This window comes from Anabas testudineus, chromosome 11, assembly GCF_900324465.2.
Source record: "Anabas testudineus chromosome 11, fAnaTes1.2, whole genome shotgun sequence".
NCBI lineage: Eukaryota > Metazoa > Chordata > Actinopteri > Anabantiformes > Anabantidae > Anabas > Anabas testudineus.
Genome location: NC_046620.1, coordinates 71,317 through 89,170, shown reverse-complemented (window position 1 = coordinate 89,170; position 17,854 = coordinate 71,317). Strand labels below are relative to the sequence as shown.

Sequence of the window (17,854 nt, the reverse complement as noted above, 5' to 3'; positions counted from 1 at the left end):
CTTCTCTGTTTCCTTCGGTGCAGCGTCTGACTTGATGTTTACTTTTGCGTTGGGTGTGCCTGAGCTATCGCACAGCCCTGAGGGAACCACTGGTTGTTGGGAAGAAGGTTTTGTCCTTTACCAGTGTGTCTGCTGGTCTGGTTTGTCCTGAATAAGAACATCATCTGACACGTCAGTTGTTTGTTTGACTAATGGAGGTGATAATGTTAAAGGATAAAGAGAAAATCTTTGTTCAGCATTCAAATATTCAGAAAGAGATTTGTGATTTAAAAAGGGAATGCCTTCACTCAGACATGCATAGAGTTTATCACTGGGATCTGATCAGTTCTGTCCATCAGCATCAGCTGCAGCAGGTTTGTGGTTTAAAAAGCGCATTAGTTCATCAGGCGTCACTTCTGATTTACATCGTAATGGAGATTTGTGTCTTTGACAGGTGTAAAAACTGAAACTCTGCACATGTTGACAAAGAATGAACTGTGCTGCTCAGTTGTTTATTGTTTCAGCAAATACAAACTGTAGTTTTGAAATAATTTACATTTAGCTTTAACTAAAATTCACAGGGTTTAAGTTCATTTATTGACATTGTGACTCTTCATCCTGAAGGTTTTTTTTTTTAAATCTAAATCTGCTGCACCAACAGGAAGCAGCCTTTCAGTAGAAAAGCTTCTGTCATCATTGTCTGTATTTACCTTTTAACATTTTTATTTAAACCTGTTAAATAAGTTTAAATCATCTGTACAATTAGTGTGAGGAGGTTTGAGGAAAATGGTCAGATAAAACGTGTAAACTGCTGAAATATTCGCCAAACTTCAATAAAATGGTTAAAACTCAAACCAGCATCGAAACCTTTTTTTTTTTTTTCTTCAACACGATGTCAGATCAATGTTGGTCAACTGATCAATGACAGATTCTCAGGTTGATGTTCAAAATAGACAAAGACATTTATTGTAAAGTTTTAAACCACATTTTACAATCCTGGCAGTGATGTCACATCCTGTATGATGTCATCAAACTCAAACTTTTTCTAAAACAAACGGTGTATAAACAAATGTTTTAAATATTTTTATCCTTAAAAAATTATGCACAGGCCCTAAAGCCAGTGGGAGGGGTCAGACATCCTGGGCCATGCTGATTGGTCAGTGCATGTTCGGGGAGGGGGAAGGGCTACAGCTATTGGGAGGAGTCAGACGTCCTGGGCCATGCTGATTGGTCAGTACACTGGAATCGGTAACGCAGGAATCGAACTTGTGGTTTGATGTGGAAGTCAGCAGGTATCCTCCAGTTCCACATTTTCTGCACCTGAGACACAAAAGTCTAATTCAGGTTCTGGTCATATCTGGTCTTGACTACTTCAGTGTTTTACTAAGGTGTCACCAGCTGCACCATCAAACCTGCAGAGGATCCAAAATGCAGCAGCACGTCTCATGTTTGATCAGTAAACAGGACACGTTACACCACTGTTCAGATCTCTGCACTGGCTTCATGGAGCTGCTGCATCAGGTTCAGAGTCCTGACTCTTACCTACAGAGTGGTCGACTCGACAGCACCGGTACCTGAACCCCCTCATCCAGGTCTACAGACCCTCTCGCTCACTATGCTCTGCCAGGCAACCACATCTTGTGGCCCCCTCACCTCACCTCGTCTCACCCCCCGGGTTAAACTTTCAGCTCAGTGGTTCCACAATAGTGGAACGACCTTCCCACCTCTGCACGCTCAGCTGCTTCAGTCTCAATGTTCAAAAATCTGCTGTGAACAGAACTCTACCACAACTTTCTCCGCAAAAATAAACAAACTTGCACTTATACTTCCTGAAACTGAAACGGCTTTACTTTAAAGAACACTTTAGTTTAAAGTTTCTCTCCTTGACTTAAATTATTTGCTTTGTAATTCACTTAATAGTCGCTTTGAAAAAAAGCATCTTGCAAATACCTAAATGTAAAAGTACTGTGGTGTCAGCAAGCCCAAATGTAGCTGTGAAAAAAACACTTCAAAAGTCGACTGGACTGAAGGGAGTCCGAGGTTAACTAAGAAGGTCTGAGTGTGTAGGTACGAACCTTCAGGACCCTGACCAGATGTGTTGAACTGTTCAGTGACCGGACCTGCAAAGAACAAGCAGAACCAAGAAAAGAGAACGAACCGGTTGAGCACCTGGTCTTTGTCAAAAAATTAACTAGTTAACAAAGCTAGTTACAAAGCTAGAGTTTGGACTGAGCCCGAGACTCGACAAAACGTCATTTCGAGCGCGAACTTTGAATGGATCACTCAGGGTCTGATTTCTACAAAATGTAAAAAAAAAAAAAAAAAAAAGGACAAAGTGCACTTGTGCACTAACATGCTGCATAGAGTCATACGTGCCAAAATGACCAAAACCTAGATTTTGCATAATATTGGCACTTGAAAGAAACTAGTTCACTTAATCAGACTAGTTAATTATAAGATCAGTTTATAAACTGGTTTCATGAACAGAAACATATGTAAAACTTACCAGCTGTCTGCATATGATCTGTCACGGCTGGATGACCTGAAAAAAAGCACACATGTTGAAATACACACGTTAACACACATTTCTAGAAGGAGAACTTCTTCTTCTACTTAAAATGAAGTAACTTACTGTAGGCCACTGGATTTCCTGTTGAATCTGAAACTACAAACATGTTGAATGTGGCTTTTTAAGATATATTTAGTATTTAGTAGACAGACGAAACAGGAAACATGGGACAAAAGAGGGGGGCGGCGACATGCAGCAAGGGTCCACAGCCGGATTCGAACCAGGAACACTGCAATTACGTGTCATACGCAACACGTAACAGTTCTTGTTGGCCATGTTGGGGGATTGGGCTTACCTGTGTCTGTGCCTGTCAAATCTGTTGCCACGGTAACCAGGTCTGTGTGGGTGTAAACTCCTGAAACTGAAAAATGAGAGAGACACAGACAGGCGAAGATGAGTGTAAACACACAGGTGTGACCAGACAGACAGATGTAAGCAGACAGACAGCTGTACCTGTGAAGGAGTCTATGGAGTCCGTGTGGAGGATAACAGGGGATGACTCTATAACATGATCATGTGACAGGAAGTAAGTCTACGCAGGCCAAGTTACAACTCAAGTTATGTAACAACCAAACTTACCTGTGACATCATGGCTCAGTTCGACACCTGAAGCTGAAACCAATCAGAACACAGAGTTAAGTTTCTGTCAAACCTAATAAGCAGATGGATTTATTGATGGATCCGTTGCTGTCACCTGTGAGGTCAATTTGAAGACTGGTCACTGCTCCACCTGCTGACATAATCTTTCATCTTATTACATCATCATCACAGTGGGGTTATCACTGATTGTAACTTTGATCAGCTGATTAGCAAAAAATAGTTGGATCAGTAACTTACCTGTGAGGTCAGTGTGGGGATGGCTGACGGAGACAGGTTGATCAGTCACTGCAGAAACATAATGAGTCAAACGTCGGACGAGAGACCGGAACTGAGACTTGAATGTTTCCAAAGTCAGACGAGAAATCAGTAGCAAGCAACTTGTGGGGACATACAAGTGAACCAGGTCAGAAGAGGACATGTACCTGCATTCGTGTCGGTCAGGTGAGTCTGTCGGCCATTTCCTGAAAAACATTCAGACACTTCATCATGTGGAATCACAACACTCCACAGCAGAGAGCATAAATAAATAACTAACGTGCCAACTGCCCAATTTCACAAATAAAAGATAATAATCAATAATCAGATCAATAAATGATGTGATTGAAACAGTAACAGGTTCAGTTGTAAAAAAGCACTTTTACCATGAGCATCGGGTGAATCGGCTCCATCTGACAGGAAATTATACAAACATAATTACAGACAAACATAATTTCTCTGGAGAAATAAATGTTAGGCCAATCATGGTCTAAGGTCATGTTTTTATTTCAACATAACTTTTAATCTGTATCTGTTTCAGTCAGATGATGCTAATCAGTTAGCAGTAAGCCTTTTTGTGGTTCCTGACGTGAGCTGGCTTTTTAAATCCCTGTTATCTAGGATAGTCCCACAGGTCTTTACCTGTACAGGTGATCTTACCTGTCTGCTGTCTGTGAACTTCATTGTGTGGTGGTGATGATGATGAACCAGCTGACAAAAAATAGACATCAGATACATTTGTAGAATATAAATTTACTACTCAGATTAAAATCCTGTTTTAGACTCAAACGGACTCTTTTCTACACCAACCTGCCAGGACGGCAGAGTGGGAGGGTCCTGGGCCATGGCTGTACTGTGATTGGTCGACGTGCTGAGCAGGGTCTTCAACAGGAAATAGACAAGAATCAGTACAGGTGAGTTTTAAGTCCACGGGACCCGTGTCCCGAAAACAGCTGCTGAGAAACGGGTTCGGATGGTGGAAGGAGCCGCCGACGAGTGGGACACGGTGAAGTTGCTCAGCTGGAACCAGGTGAAGTTGCTTAGCTGGTCGATACATTTGCAGAATTGGTTGTTTGCACATTCTGTGTCGTTGTTCAGTGCTCGCTCACTGATGGTAATCATTGTGCTGCTAACTAGCACTAGTCGGGATCACTTAGTTAGCTGTGTGTGAATACTCGCAGCTCTGATGAAGTGTTCGCACACGGACCAGAGTACAAAGACCAGAACCAGAACTTTTCAATAACTTAAAATAACCTTCTGGTAACTGTGATAAATTAAAGTTCGCTAACCTTAGCTGGAGCTCAATGCTAACCTGTTCAGAAGAGAGTTTGGACTCGAAGGGGTTTCATGTCTGGCAGCCTGTGACTGGACCTACTGGTCTTATTGGTGATAGCATCACACAAGTCCAAACAAAAACAGATGTTTCCACAAAATGCTGCAAACATTTTGAAAGAGAAATTCTAAGCTGTAACATTTGTTGTCTAACAAACTAATAGTTCAACTTCAAGATTCAACTTGGCATGTGTCTTTAAATTCAGATAGTATTATTTAGTATAGTAAATAAATGACATATTGTTTCTTTAATTTCATCCATGTTTCTCTCACTTGCATCTGTTTCTTGAGTCTCAGTCCTTCCTACTAAAGACAGTCGGACCTTAGAGTTACTGCTTCGGCTTTCAGTTTAAGATCAGACTGATCAGCTGCAGCCAATCACAAACAGATGTGTGATGGTCCCGTAAAAGACTGTGTCGTGTAATCTCACTTATCTCTCCCCAAACATCGCTTCTCAGAATGAAATGAGAGACTTTGACAACTTCCGGAGTTATTGAGGAACGATCAATTAAGGAAATTGGGATGTACCCCATGTAACTTTACACTTTCCATGGAAATATAAAAGCTGTGGCGGCAGGGTCAGTACCTGCACGTGAGTCCAGACTGGAGCTGCTGCTTTGATCTGGATAAGGAGCTGCTGTCACACCTGAACTGATCTCTGAAACACAAGCACATTGATTTATCAATAATAAGGACAACTTCAGCTGTCGTCTTTCTTGCACTCTGAACATAATTACAGAGATTTTACGTCCATACAGGTGATCGTTCCTACAAAATTCATATTGTGTGTAAGCGTTTTCTTTTGTTATTTAGTTGAGCTGTGTCTTCTGGCTTCTCTCTGAACATGATCTAAATCCAAAGTTTAATACATATGTGTTGGTGACTTAAACACTAGTCATTAGAGAAGCAAACAATATAATCTTGGTATTAAATGTATGAAATGACTTTATGACAAAAACAGCAGTTATGAGAAACAATTTGTAGATTTTCTCCCTTTGTTTTATCTAAGTAACTCTCTAAGTGACTGAAAGAGATGTGAGATCAGACCTGGGACACTGATGTGAACATCTGGACTGAATGGATCACTTCCTCCTGGGAACACAAACATCAAAAAGGAGGTTAGGATGTTGTGTTGCAATCGGGACATGAAGGAAGTCTCTGACCCTGGTTAAAACTCAACTATAGAACTCCTGTGGAATCTGCTGATCAGCCACAACATAATGGCACCTGTAGGTGGGGGTGGGGTGGAGGGTATGCACTGGTCATGGGTACCTAAAGTAGTCCATCTGGTATGATTCTTCAGAAGAGCTACTGCAGCACAAATTGCTGAAAATTGTAATGCTGGCCATGATAGACAGGTGTCAGAACCCACAGTGCATCACAGCAACAGTTGCTGCACATGATGTTGGGTAGTCATAGTACCCAGGCTGCACCCTGTCCATCACCGAAAGTGTTTACAGTGTGACGAGTATCAGACCTGGATCATGAAGCAGTGGAAGAAAGTGGCCTGGTCTGATGAATCATGCCCCCCCGGCAGCTTACAGGACTTATAGGATATGCTGCTGTGGTGCGAGAAACCTGAGGTTCAAGTTCATGCCTTGCAGGTCAGAACTGTTTTGACAGCTTGGGGTAGATGCCATTAAGCTGGTGATTTTATTGTTGTGGCTGATCTGTGCAAAATATTATTTATTGAAATGTTAAAACACTTTACAATATTAAAAGCGAATGTGTGAAAATGTTTGTGGAAAGGCTGATCTAACTGTCCTCAGACCAACATACCCATGAGGCCAAGCAGGAAGTCATGACTGGACGGGTCATTTGTTCCTGCAGGAGAAGAGTGAAGGATGAAAAACAATTGTCAGAACGCTGACAGAAGATTAAACATGTCTGACCCCAACAACTAAAATCTTCTGCAAATGTTTGTTACTTTTGTGAATAGGATCTGAAGGTTTGAGTTGTGGAGGGTCTCTGTATGGGTATCGTTCTGCTGGTTAGGGTTAGGGTTATAGGGGTAGGGTTAGGGCCCAATATACATCGGCCTATGGACAACTTGGAGTCGCCAAATAACTCGAACCTAACATGCATGTCTTTGGACTGTGGGAGAAAGCCAGAATACTTGAAGAGAACCCATGCAGACAAAGAGAGAACATGCAAACTTCACAGAGAAAGGACCTGTGGATTCAAATCGTCCTTTGTCCTTCTTGCTGTGAGGAGACTACACTACTGTGCTGCCCACTAATGAAACCAATGTCTTAAAATAACCAGAACTGCAGCAGTTAATGTTGGGCTTGAAGAAGATGAATGATGGTATACACACCTCACCTGGACACTCACCTGTGTAATCCAGGTGAGGAAATCCGTTCCCAAGTGAATCCAACACACCTAAGCAAGAGACAGACAGGTAATCACAAAGAGACGTAAACAGGAAGCTGTCAGTATTTTCCTGTAGCTCCGCCTCCTGCAACTAACCTGCCTGACTGTCAGCTTGGCCCCCTCCCCCTCCTCCGTTCAGCAGCTTTTGTCCGTTACCTGAAACACACCCCACTATTATAAATGATCAGCTGTATTGACTTTTGGTTTTCAAATTTTATATATTTTCTTATGGGGTTCTGTGTGTATCTCAGTGTTTTATTTACCGTTGGACGCGGAGTCGACTCCGTCAGAACCTGCAGTAACACAAATCATATCTGGCAAACTTATGATCACAAGTGAAGTCTTTGTTCATTTATTTATTTTAGGAATCAGCTCTATCACTTGTTTGATGATTGATTTTGTTAGGGTTAGGGTTGTTAATTGATAGATTGATTCAGGTCTGGTCAGGTTCGACTTTGTGTTTTTACACAAACTCATCGGTTTCATCAAACACCGATGACCTGTGTGTATATAAACCACAGGTCATCGGTGTTGACCACCTGAGCTGGTTCCATTTAATAAAGGCCATGGGAAAGAGTGGAAACTTACTGAAGCTAAAAACACAGAAGGAGCTTTAATGACGGAAACTGTTATATTTTACCGTTAGTTTCTGTTAGAGATGAAGCAACTGGACGATCGGCTCCTGAAACACAAAATCCCATGTTCACAACTAAATGATGAAGTATCATGGTTTTCTTTTTTAATAAGTTTACCTGCTGGTTGAGACAGATCAGCAGATACTCTAGAGGGTTCTGTTTCTGCTGAACCTGGTGAACCTGAGAGGGAGAAAATCTTTTAGTTGTCAGTAAACAGGGGAACCTTTCTTATGAAAATACAAGCCTGGAACAAGAGAAAACTGCAGGACTACTACGTAATAATAATAATTTTTACACAGACTGGAGCAGCAGGTACTGGTCTGAAACATTTGTCCAGGGCTCACATCTGATATTGTGACACTTTACTGGATGTTGTTGTTCCTCTTTACCTGCAGAGCTTCCTGCTGTTCCATCATGTGCTCCTCCTCCTGCAGACTGACTGCTTGAAACTGAAAACAGACATTTATACATAAACAAAATCCATCTCCTTTTACCTTTGCATTAAGCTTCTCCATACCTAGATTGGATGGATTAAGTAGATTTTCATTTCATTGAGCTTTAATTGAAGAATCTACCTAAATGCTATAAGTGAGTATCCCTGGCTGCATAAGTCCGAAAGGGACAGGGTGGGATTTGGGTTGGGTCCGATGTGTACACTTAAGATATATGTTTTTTTTATGTGTGTGTGTGTGTGCTTTTATTACCTGTCCTGCACAGGTCAACAGATGTACTTACAGCAAAACAGAAATGCTATGATTAAATTGGGTTTGTCCCTGTTTTTCTGCTTAATTGAATGAAAGACATGATTACGTCTGTTTTGATTAGCTTCAACATGTCTGCAGTTATCTAAGAACGAAGTAGCTAAATCTACTGTAAACTGATTCATGAGGCCAGGATAGCTAGCAGCAGTTGCTACCTAATTCTATGCGACTATACTGTGTCAGGGTGGGCACTGGACTCCAGAGTCTGACGTCTGAACCAACCCAGATCGCACCGCTCTGTTTCCTGCAGCCAGTGACCTCTGATATCATCTGTCACAGGTGATGAACTCACTGCTCAGTTCCTGGATGTTGGAGGAAGCACCTGCTGCAATACTGACATCTGCAGAGATAAACACACCTGAGTCAAAGATTTGTTGACAGAGTCGCCTTCTCTTATTCCTGTTTGCACAAAGCATGGGATCAGTCAAGTTATCGGCTGACCCAGTGTGGCTGCATCCAGATCACGGTCATCACACCTGTGAGGCTGCTGAACCATGAGGGGGTGAAACGTGACGGGACTAAAACACTTTGTTTCCATGAAGATGAACTGACATTTCTGACTCATTTGATTTGTGCAGATCTCAGCAGCATGTTGCTTCTTTATGAGCTAACACAAAATGAGTTCAACATTAAAGCCTCAGCTGAGGGTCGTCACACTTTAAACCTCAGGTGATCCTGTTTCTGTTCTGTTCTCTTCAAAATATACTTTAATTATGGATATATATTTTTGGAGCCATATAGCAATGGGTTCTGGTTCAGTCGGTGCCTGGTTCAGACTCTCCGGATGTCCACAGTCTTATGTTGAAGTCCCATGTGGCCTTGATCGACTGTGGACTTGGAGAGACCTCAGGACTTCCCGACAACAAACTGTTGACTGTGCTGGCCTGTGTTTGTGTCAGATCTTTTCTTTAGTAACACCGGCTCACATATCTTTAATCAAACTCCACCTCTTTCAGTCTCTTCTCGATCCTGTAAGTTACTTTGGATAAAAATATGCGACCTATTAAAAAAGTAAAATCCTTCATTTTCACATCCATTATTGTTGGTTTTGTTTTAAACACACCGTAGCAAGTTTACACAGTTGTCGTTATCGTTCTTATTAATGGTGATGTCTGTTTTCCTGTCCAGCAGGCTGTGCTGTGGCTTCAAGCACGACCCCCTGCAGAAATCTGAGAGGTTTCTGGGCAGAAGGACTTCAGGATGTGCATCAGAACCAATCAGGTTAATCTCTGTCTGAACATGAGCCAAATAATCTGGATTAAACCTGAGACCAAACAGGAACAACCAAACTGTTCATTGGGGATAAACACTCACCTGAACCTCCAGCAGCTGCTGCTGTGGTGGTCTGCTGCCCACCAAGGACTCCTGTTAGTAGAGTAGGAAGGGGGAGGACAGGGGGTGGTGGGGGGAGAACAGAGGAAGGAGGAAAGACGGGTATCAGGTGTCCAGGATGAATAAAGCTTCTGTTTCGAACAGCTGAAAGAAACTGGGCAGTTTATTAAAAACAGATTGACGAAGGATCAGTGTCTCTAACATCTGACAAAGAATCATCCAGAATCAGGAAAACTGATCTTTGTTTTCTAACGCGTTTCAAATGAAGTCTGGCTGAAAATGTTCTCATCATCACAGTCAGAGCTTTAACATGTTTCTGTTTGATCAGATGTTAACACTGATCCTCGCACAAAGTATGAGACTTGAATTTTAAAAATATTCTTTAAATGAGGAGTTCAACCTGGTCTTGGTGTTTATGTAGGTTTATGATGTAAAGTTAAAGGTCTGTGTGATTTCTCCTCTCACCCTCAATCTTATCCTGACTTTTGGAGTCATCATCATCTGGAAAGAAAAGACATCCAACATTTATTTCTCTAATTAAAGATATTTTAGCAACACTACAGCCAAGGATTCTTTCTTTTTAACAGCTGTTTGCTCACTGACAGGATCAGGTTTTGTCTGTTGTGTATTAAGTGGAATGGTTCGCGCAGACTGCACTTAAAGCTCAAATCTAGTTTCTCAAATTATTAGAATATTTCAATTTGGAGTTTGAGTAAATTACTGGTCATACAGTATAAATACTAATTTCTCTGTTCAGTTTAGTACACAAAACACTCATGTAAAAGACTGATCATTGGTGTCCTCCACAGGGGCGACCAACCACAGGACGTCATCTCTTAAAAAGTTCTTTATCAAAGCAGAGTCATCACATGCAACATGGAGGATGGCAGCAGGAAGAAAAGATTTCTAACTGTAGACTGCAACTGTAAAAACTGGACTAAAGGGGAAAAATAGGGTTACAACTATAAAAACTGGACTACAACTGTAAAAACGGGACTACAACTGTAAAAACAGGACTAAAGGGGAAAAATAGGGTTACAACTATAAAAACTGGACTACAACTGTAAAAACAGGACCACAACTCTAAAACAGGACCACCACTGTAAAACAGGAACACCAGCCAAACCCGAGAGAGGATCTGTGAATTTTGTCAAGAGGAAGATGAGAAGCACGTGACCAGCAACAAAGCTCAAGTCTGAAATCGGAGCAACCGAATCTTCAGTAGTGCCATAACAGTACCACAGGCTGATGGCTGATGGCCTCCATGCGTTTCTGTGTTCTATGTTTTTTTGATTGATCTTACATATCATATATTTATATCTGGATAGTGTCGCTCTCCATGCAGGAGACCGGGGTTTGAATCCTGACTGACCTACTTCCAGTAGGGGTCTTTAGGCAAGACCTCCTTACACTCACCCTGCCTTGTACCTTCTAAGTCACTTTTGAATTTATTTAAGTAGAAGAATTGATTAGAGTTTCACTTTTTGAATTACCAAAACAATTAACTTTTATATTGGAATTTTTTTTAAAGATGACCTTGGTTCATTTTTTTTAAACCCTGGAAGGTTCAGAAGATCACAGAAAACAACTGTGATCAAAGAAACACCCGGACAGTCGGTCAGATCAAGAACAGCTTCCAGGACATGAAGATGTGAGTCCAAGTCTACATGACATAAGGTTTCATCAGTGGGTTTATCACCAGAAGGAAAACACTGGTCTCTGGAGATTCCCAGTTTATGGTTAGACCATTACTCAGTAGTTATTGGACTTTTATCCTTCATCTGCACAGATTCTGTGACATATGATCTTGAAGTTGAACATTTTAATGTCATTTCATCTTTTTCCTTCACTCTGAATTGTTGGAGTTAAAGACAAACATTGTTAATATGGCAAGATACCCCACTCTGCCTTATGGTTTTACAATTACAGGTGTGGTTCCTCAAAATCCAGTGGAGCAGCACGTTTTCACTCAGTTACTGTGCACAATGCCTCTCTCACTAAGTCATCTTAGTCATACTATTAAGGGAAATGTAGTTAAGGTGGAAATGTCCCAGAGGAGACCTCCTAGATCATTCAGAGTAAAGCGGAACATGTGAGTCAAGCGCAACAAACACGTTCACAGTCAGAGTTTTCATCACGTGACGTGTAGAGCAGCAACGTTTCATGTCTTTAGTTGTGTGTCACTGCCAAAATTCAACAATACCGCAGTTTCCTCCTGTTTAAAGGTGAATTACTGTAACACACACACAGGCCTACCCTCCTCCTCCTCAGACAGCTCCCCCTCCTCAGTGGCCTCCACCTCCACCTCCTCCTGCTCCTTCTCTGGAAAACACATCAGAACCTCATATTGCCACAGTTTCACTGAGTATCAGTAGTACATAAAGGTGAAGTTTATATTTTTACCCCCAAAAGGAGCCGTGGATACAGTCGTTGCCAGAAACACGGCCAGCGACACTATCAGCAGGTTTCTGTAGTGAGAGAGCAGATAACTATGCTAATCAATATTAATAAACAATATCAGTTCCTTTTATACTATTAAGAAATTGTCAATATGAGGGCCAAAAATAATTCTACATCAATAAATCCTCATCAGTGACCTGTCAATACCAATCAGTGCAACAAACTGGGAGTCAATAATAATCTGTCCAAACAATACAGTGAGTACAGGTCAGGAACAATCAATCATCTGTTCAGTACCTGTCAGTATAATCAGGTTTACCGATAGGACAGATGACCTGTCAATCAAAACGACACAACCCTGCAACCCATCAGGGCTAAGCAGTATGCTACAAGTACAGAAAACATTAGAAAGTACTGCAGTACTACCACATTACTACTCAAGTACAAACAGTATAGGACAGTACTATAGTACTGTTACATTACTACAATAGTACTGATATATCATTACTGTATTACTAGTATTAGAGTACACATGTACTACTACTCTAAGGATAAAGCTAATGTTAAAATTCAAGGAGATGTTAAATTTATCGATCCAAACACAACACAGTTGTAGTACCACTACTGTGTTGTATTAGTAGTACTGGTTGTATAATTAGCAACATGAAGCATAACTGTAGTGGCATAATTACCAATATAGAGGTTTAGTAGTAATAAGCAGTATAAAGAGCAGTATTAAAAGTCCAACATGGAGTATGAAACTAGTATTAGTAGTAGTATAATTAGCAGTATAAAGAGCAGTATTAGGAGTCTAACAAGTAGTACAGAGAGTTGTATTATTAGTAGTATAATTAGCAGTATAAAGAACAGTATTGGGAGTCTAACAAGCTGTATAGAGAATAGTAGTAGTAGTAGTATAATTAGCAGTATAAAGAGCAGAATTAGGATACTAACAAACAGTATAGAGAGTAGTATTAGCAGTATAAAGAGCAGTATTACTCACGGTGGCAGCATGTTGCTGTCTGACAGTTTTTCTGTTGAACTACAGAGACGCAGCTTTAGAGCTGCAGCTCCTCCTTCAAACACTCATATTTATACACACTCGGGGGAGGGGCCATACTACTACTTAAAGTATTACACTGTTTACTGCTAAAACTACTGCAAAGACTACTGCAAGTGCATTTACAGCATTACCTCAGACTAAAGCAGCACTATAACTAACTACTACTTATAAATGTTTGTTCCACCTTCACCAGCACATACTGTGGTCGTGTAGAGGATATCCCAGCATGCATTGAGGGCTGGTCGAGGTTCACCTGCACAGGCGATTCCAGACTTCACAGCAGACAATGTTATTGCAGACAAATTACTTCCTATGATGAACTGATCTCGTTAGCTTCATACAGAGTGGTGATTGACAGTTGACATCACCCAGCTCTTTAATGCCCAGCCAATCAGAGAGCGGGGATGGGCTGACCTTCAGGAAATATATTTTGTTTATACACCTGGTGAAAGTCTATCTGAAGACACCTAGATGCTGGTTCAGTGTCTCTGAGCTGCTCAATAGACGACAGATAATTCCTCTGGATGATAGCGACGATGACAACCATGATGATGATAGTAGTAGTAGTAGTAGTAGTATTTCAGTATCACCGTTTTTAAGAGTTCTAGGGAAGGTCCCACTGAGTTTGTAAAAGTTGTGAAATATCAACAATTCTGTCACAAATGGGATATTTTTTGTTCAGATGATCAGTGGTAGGAGGCCGATTTGACGTGTGGTAGTACTGTGGTGTAGTGGCAACACATCACCAGTGTTAAGTGTCTTCCAGTGGAGGACACAGCAAAGCTGCTAATAATCACACAGTTCACGGTGAGAGAAGAGAAGTGGTTGAAAAATGACTTTATATCAGTAACAATGGTAGAAACATTTGTACAGTGTAAAGCAGCGAATTGCTGAACGTGATAAAAAAAAATTTCGAGACTACGACTCGCCTTCCTCCTCTTCAGTTGAACACGTTTCACTTCCTATTGCCATCTCAGCTAAAACAGACTTGTATTGTTCAGCAGAAAGACAAGAGTCTATCAGTATACTGCCAAACTGAACACGCTCACCTCTGAAACCTGCAGAGACCTGAGACCCTGACCTGATCCACGACGTCCCTAACAATAATAAAATCAGCTAAAATATGGATAGACAGCACAGTTTGCCACATGCTAAATGTTAAAACTGTTGTTCATAGAAATGTGTTAAAATAAATTTAACATATAGCTCGATAATTAATAATGATTTTAACATTATTAAGTTACTCATAAACGCTGCTGTTTGTTTCTGACTCACTGCTCGGTCATGCTCTCTGACAGTTTCAGTCATTTATCTCCGTCTAAACAAGAAGTCAAATCAAAACAGAAGCTTAGACATTCTCAAGTTTAACTGAAAGCTGAAGCACATTTTCACTTACTGATCCCAAACTGCACAACACAATCAGCTGCTTGATTGGGATGTGAAGATCAAAATAAATGTGAGTGAACTGGGAGAAGTCAAACCAGATGAGACTTTGATGGATCTGGTTCTGAAACTGATTCAGTTTCATGAAGAAAAAGAGCAGTTTGTTACCAGCTTTTCCTTCAGTTTCACCTCAGTGAACCTTCTCGGACGTATAGAAAGGAAGCTTTATTCAACTGACACCGAGCTGCAGAGGAAAACCTGCCAACATTCCTCTGAGCAACATCCATAACCACCTCCTTCTCTTCATCATCCTCTTCCTCGTCCTGTCTCCCTCCTGAAACTGCAGCAACACACTCGCGTAGTGTTCTGATGGGTTGTGACTGCATTTATCTCCAACATCAAAACAAACGTTATCGTGGAGCCATATTTTTTATTTTTACTGTCAAACAACAAAGGAATCTACTGACAAAGGCACAGGATGGAACACATTTCTAATTATCACAAATATCATTTCTGGCTTGGTCAGTGCACATATGTGTGGAAAATTAGAAATAAATGACATCTCTGTTCTACTGCTAAATATCCTGGTTTCTCTGTCCAGGTTCAAAACTTCAACTTGTGGCTCTACAACATGTTGGAGACAAAGCTGAACAAATTGGAGACTCGGCTCCACCACCTAGCCTAGCTCCCGTTAGCTGTCCTCCAGCAGTTCCCGCACAGCCTGGAAGTCAGGCTGGCTGGGTGACAGTTCATAGGTAGCATAACACCAGACACTCACCCAAGGTTCACCATGACCAGGTTCACGTTTCTATCCGATCTTCCCCACTCAGCGACACACCCGCAAAGAAACCCACTCTGGTCATCGGCAGCTCTATAGTGAGAAACGTGAAGTTAGAGACTTTAGCGGCCATAGTCAAGTGTATTCCTGGGGCCAGAGCTGCTATTTAAAACTCCTGTGTAAAGATAAACGGAAATACAATAGATAGTAATAATTCACACAGGACTTAATGACGCCTGATTACGACAAACGGAAGTCACTAAAATGAATGTGGAATTGGTGTATAACTTTGTTAAAACGATCTCGGAATCCGTAGTCAACCATCAACCGAGTCTGAACCATCTCTTAGTTCTGCTGCTATAGATTAGTCTGTTGGGGGACCTCTACTGATACACTACCATCATTACATGTCATTAACGCTGTGTTTTTTCTTTCCTGTAGTTGTTTCCTCCTCTTTGTACTTTTCTGCAGATACATTTACATTTAGTTATTTGGTAGATGCGCTTATCTAAAGCAACTCACAAGGTACAAGGCAGGGTAAGTGTAAGGAAGTTTTGCCTAAGGACCACGACTGGAGGTAGGCCACAGCTAGGATTCAAACCACATTCTCCAACATAGAGAGCGTTAATCTTACCACTACACTGTTCAGACACTTTTATCCTTGTATCCTTGACCTTGGAGCTGTATATCTCCGGAGTCCAATTACTGGTCCTACCAACCTGTCCAGTGTTTCTGTTGCTTGTTGTTGTTTTTTGTTGTCTGCTGTTCTTTTCTCTCTCCTCTTTCCACTCACCCCAACCGTTCGAGGCTGATGGCCTCGACCGGCTGGGTGATGGCCGCCCACCCTGAGCCTGGTTCTGTTGGAAGTTTCTTCCTCTAAAGGGAGTTTTTCCTCTCCACTGTCTCCTGGTGCTGCTCTGTGGGGTTGTTGGGTTTTCTATATATTTCTGTACACAATTATATTCTCTAAGGTCTTAAACCTTGTTTGCGTGTGTATCAGTGACTCAAACAAAAACAGCGTAACAATATCAAGGATAAGCAACATGTTACATTGACGTACATTGGCGTATTATGTGTCAGTGTACACTGATGCGTTAGAAAATCTCGTCTCCACATTTATCTTGCCGTAACATCAAACCCAAGCTGAAAAACCAGGGGCCTTCTATGCTTTTATTTTGAAGTAAGTTTCCTGCTGTCTGTGGGAATCAGGGCAGAACATCCATCTGCAACAGGATGTCCTGAAACCAGAACTGCGCTGGAGCCAGTTTGGACTCTGGGATAAGGTCCAGAAAAGGAATTAAGGGCATTTTAAGGTATAGTCTGCTCCAGCTTGGTTCTGAATGACTGATCTCTATGTCCAACTGTAACTAAGAGCTGTGGGACAGGTGAGCAACATGAAGCCTTGCAGAAACCAATGTTGCTGAAAAATACTTATATTGTATTTATAACTTCTCTCCTAAACACATAATTTATAGCAATATTTTATATATCTGGTATATTAACAACATTAGAATCTCTACAAAACATTTATTACTTGTTGATGTAACAAACATAGATGATACAAAGCAGGTATGAAGTCCTGCCCCCAATAATCTGAATCTTCCACCTCTGCTCAGGTGTGTGTGTGTGTCTCGGGTAAAGGTAAATGTGTTCTCACAGATATCAACCTATTAACTGCCTCAGTGTGAAATTAATCTGACACACACACACACACACACACACACTTCATTGATGCACCCCCTGCTATTTGCCTCGGTCATGACCCCCATTAACCAATCAGAAGTCTTTTTGAAACAAACATCCTTTATTTGGCAGGACCCCCCCCCCCACACACACACACTCGTTCTCTGTTTCTTCTTCGTTGGTGTGTATGTGTTTTGAGTCAGTTAATCTCTGACGACCTGCAGTTCAGTTTTCATTCACCATCTCACAGTAATTTCATCTGTTCCATCTTAGTAGACCTAACCAGTGACCTGTGGCACCATGTAACCTGACACCTCCCCCTTCAGCACACCTGTAAGCAGCTTCAGGTGAACTGTATGATGCACCACCAACAGATGGTGTCGAACAAAAGGTACTGATACAAGTGAAACAGGTAAACGACAGGTGTAATGGTAAATGGTCTGCACTTCTGTAGCACTTTCTACCTTGTTGGTACTTAAAGGACTTTTTACAGCTTCTCATTCACCCATTCACACACCAATGGTGGAACCATCATGCAGCCCGTCAGACCCACCTATGCCAACACGTGGTTCAGTGTCTCTGTGCCCAATGAGACTTTGACATATTTCAGCAGGAGCCAAAAATCAAACCACAGACCCGTTCTACAGCTGCTCCTAAACATTGATATTTTTCATTACAACTTATTACTGCTGATTATAAAGCCTATAAAAT

General features: G+C 41.4%; 1 protein-coding gene across 7 annotated transcripts; it reads right to left on the bottom strand.

The window, feature by feature from the left end:
* Nucleotides 1–138: 138 nt before the first annotated feature.
* On the bottom strand, nt 139–13,286 carry si:ch211-80h18.1 (uncharacterized protein LOC555593 homolog). 7 transcript variants are annotated; one of them, XM_026349791.2, is made up of 28 exons: nt 13,240–13,286; nt 12,240–12,304; nt 12,093–12,158; nt 10,302–10,337; nt 9,819–9,869; nt 8,797–8,844; nt 8,133–8,192; nt 7,861–7,923; nt 7,749–7,790; nt 7,372–7,401; nt 7,205–7,264; nt 7,058–7,117; nt 6,515–6,559; nt 5,783–5,827; nt 5,322–5,393; nt 4,214–4,285; nt 4,064–4,114; nt 3,790–3,816; nt 3,571–3,609; nt 3,386–3,433; nt 3,243–3,281; nt 3,128–3,160; nt 3,002–3,049; nt 2,844–2,909; nt 2,612–2,644; nt 2,486–2,521; nt 2,055–2,099; nt 139–1,299 (listed from the first exon to the last, which is right to left on the bottom strand). In XM_026349791.2, the coding sequence occupies exons 1-28, from the start codon at nt 13,248–13,250 to the stop codon at nt 1,265–1,267; spliced, it is 1,326 nt and encodes a 441-aa protein (XP_026205576.1). In that variant the 5' UTR covers nt 13,251–13,286; the 3' UTR covers nt 139–1,264. The 7 variants fall into 7 exon arrangements, with proteins under 7 accessions (XP_026205576.1, XP_026205578.1, XP_026205577.1 ...); XM_026349793.2 differs by having other exon boundaries at nt 2,612–2,638; XM_026349792.2 differs by having other exon boundaries at nt 3,243–3,278.
* Between the last annotated feature and the right edge of the window lie 4,568 nt (nt 13,287–17,854).

Excerpts from the sequence above, each read along its gene's own strand:
- si:ch211-80h18.1 (XM_026349791.2), bottom strand. Across the intron at positions 9,870-10,301 it reads AAGTCAGGATAAGATTGAGG|GAGTCCTTGGTGGGCAGCAG; the intron begins GTGAGAGGAGAA and ends CTCTACTAACAG. Across the intron at positions 4,115-4,213 it reads CCACTCTGCCGTCCTGGCAG|CTGGTTCATCATCATCACCA; the intron begins GTTGGTGTAGAA and ends ATTTTTTGTCAG.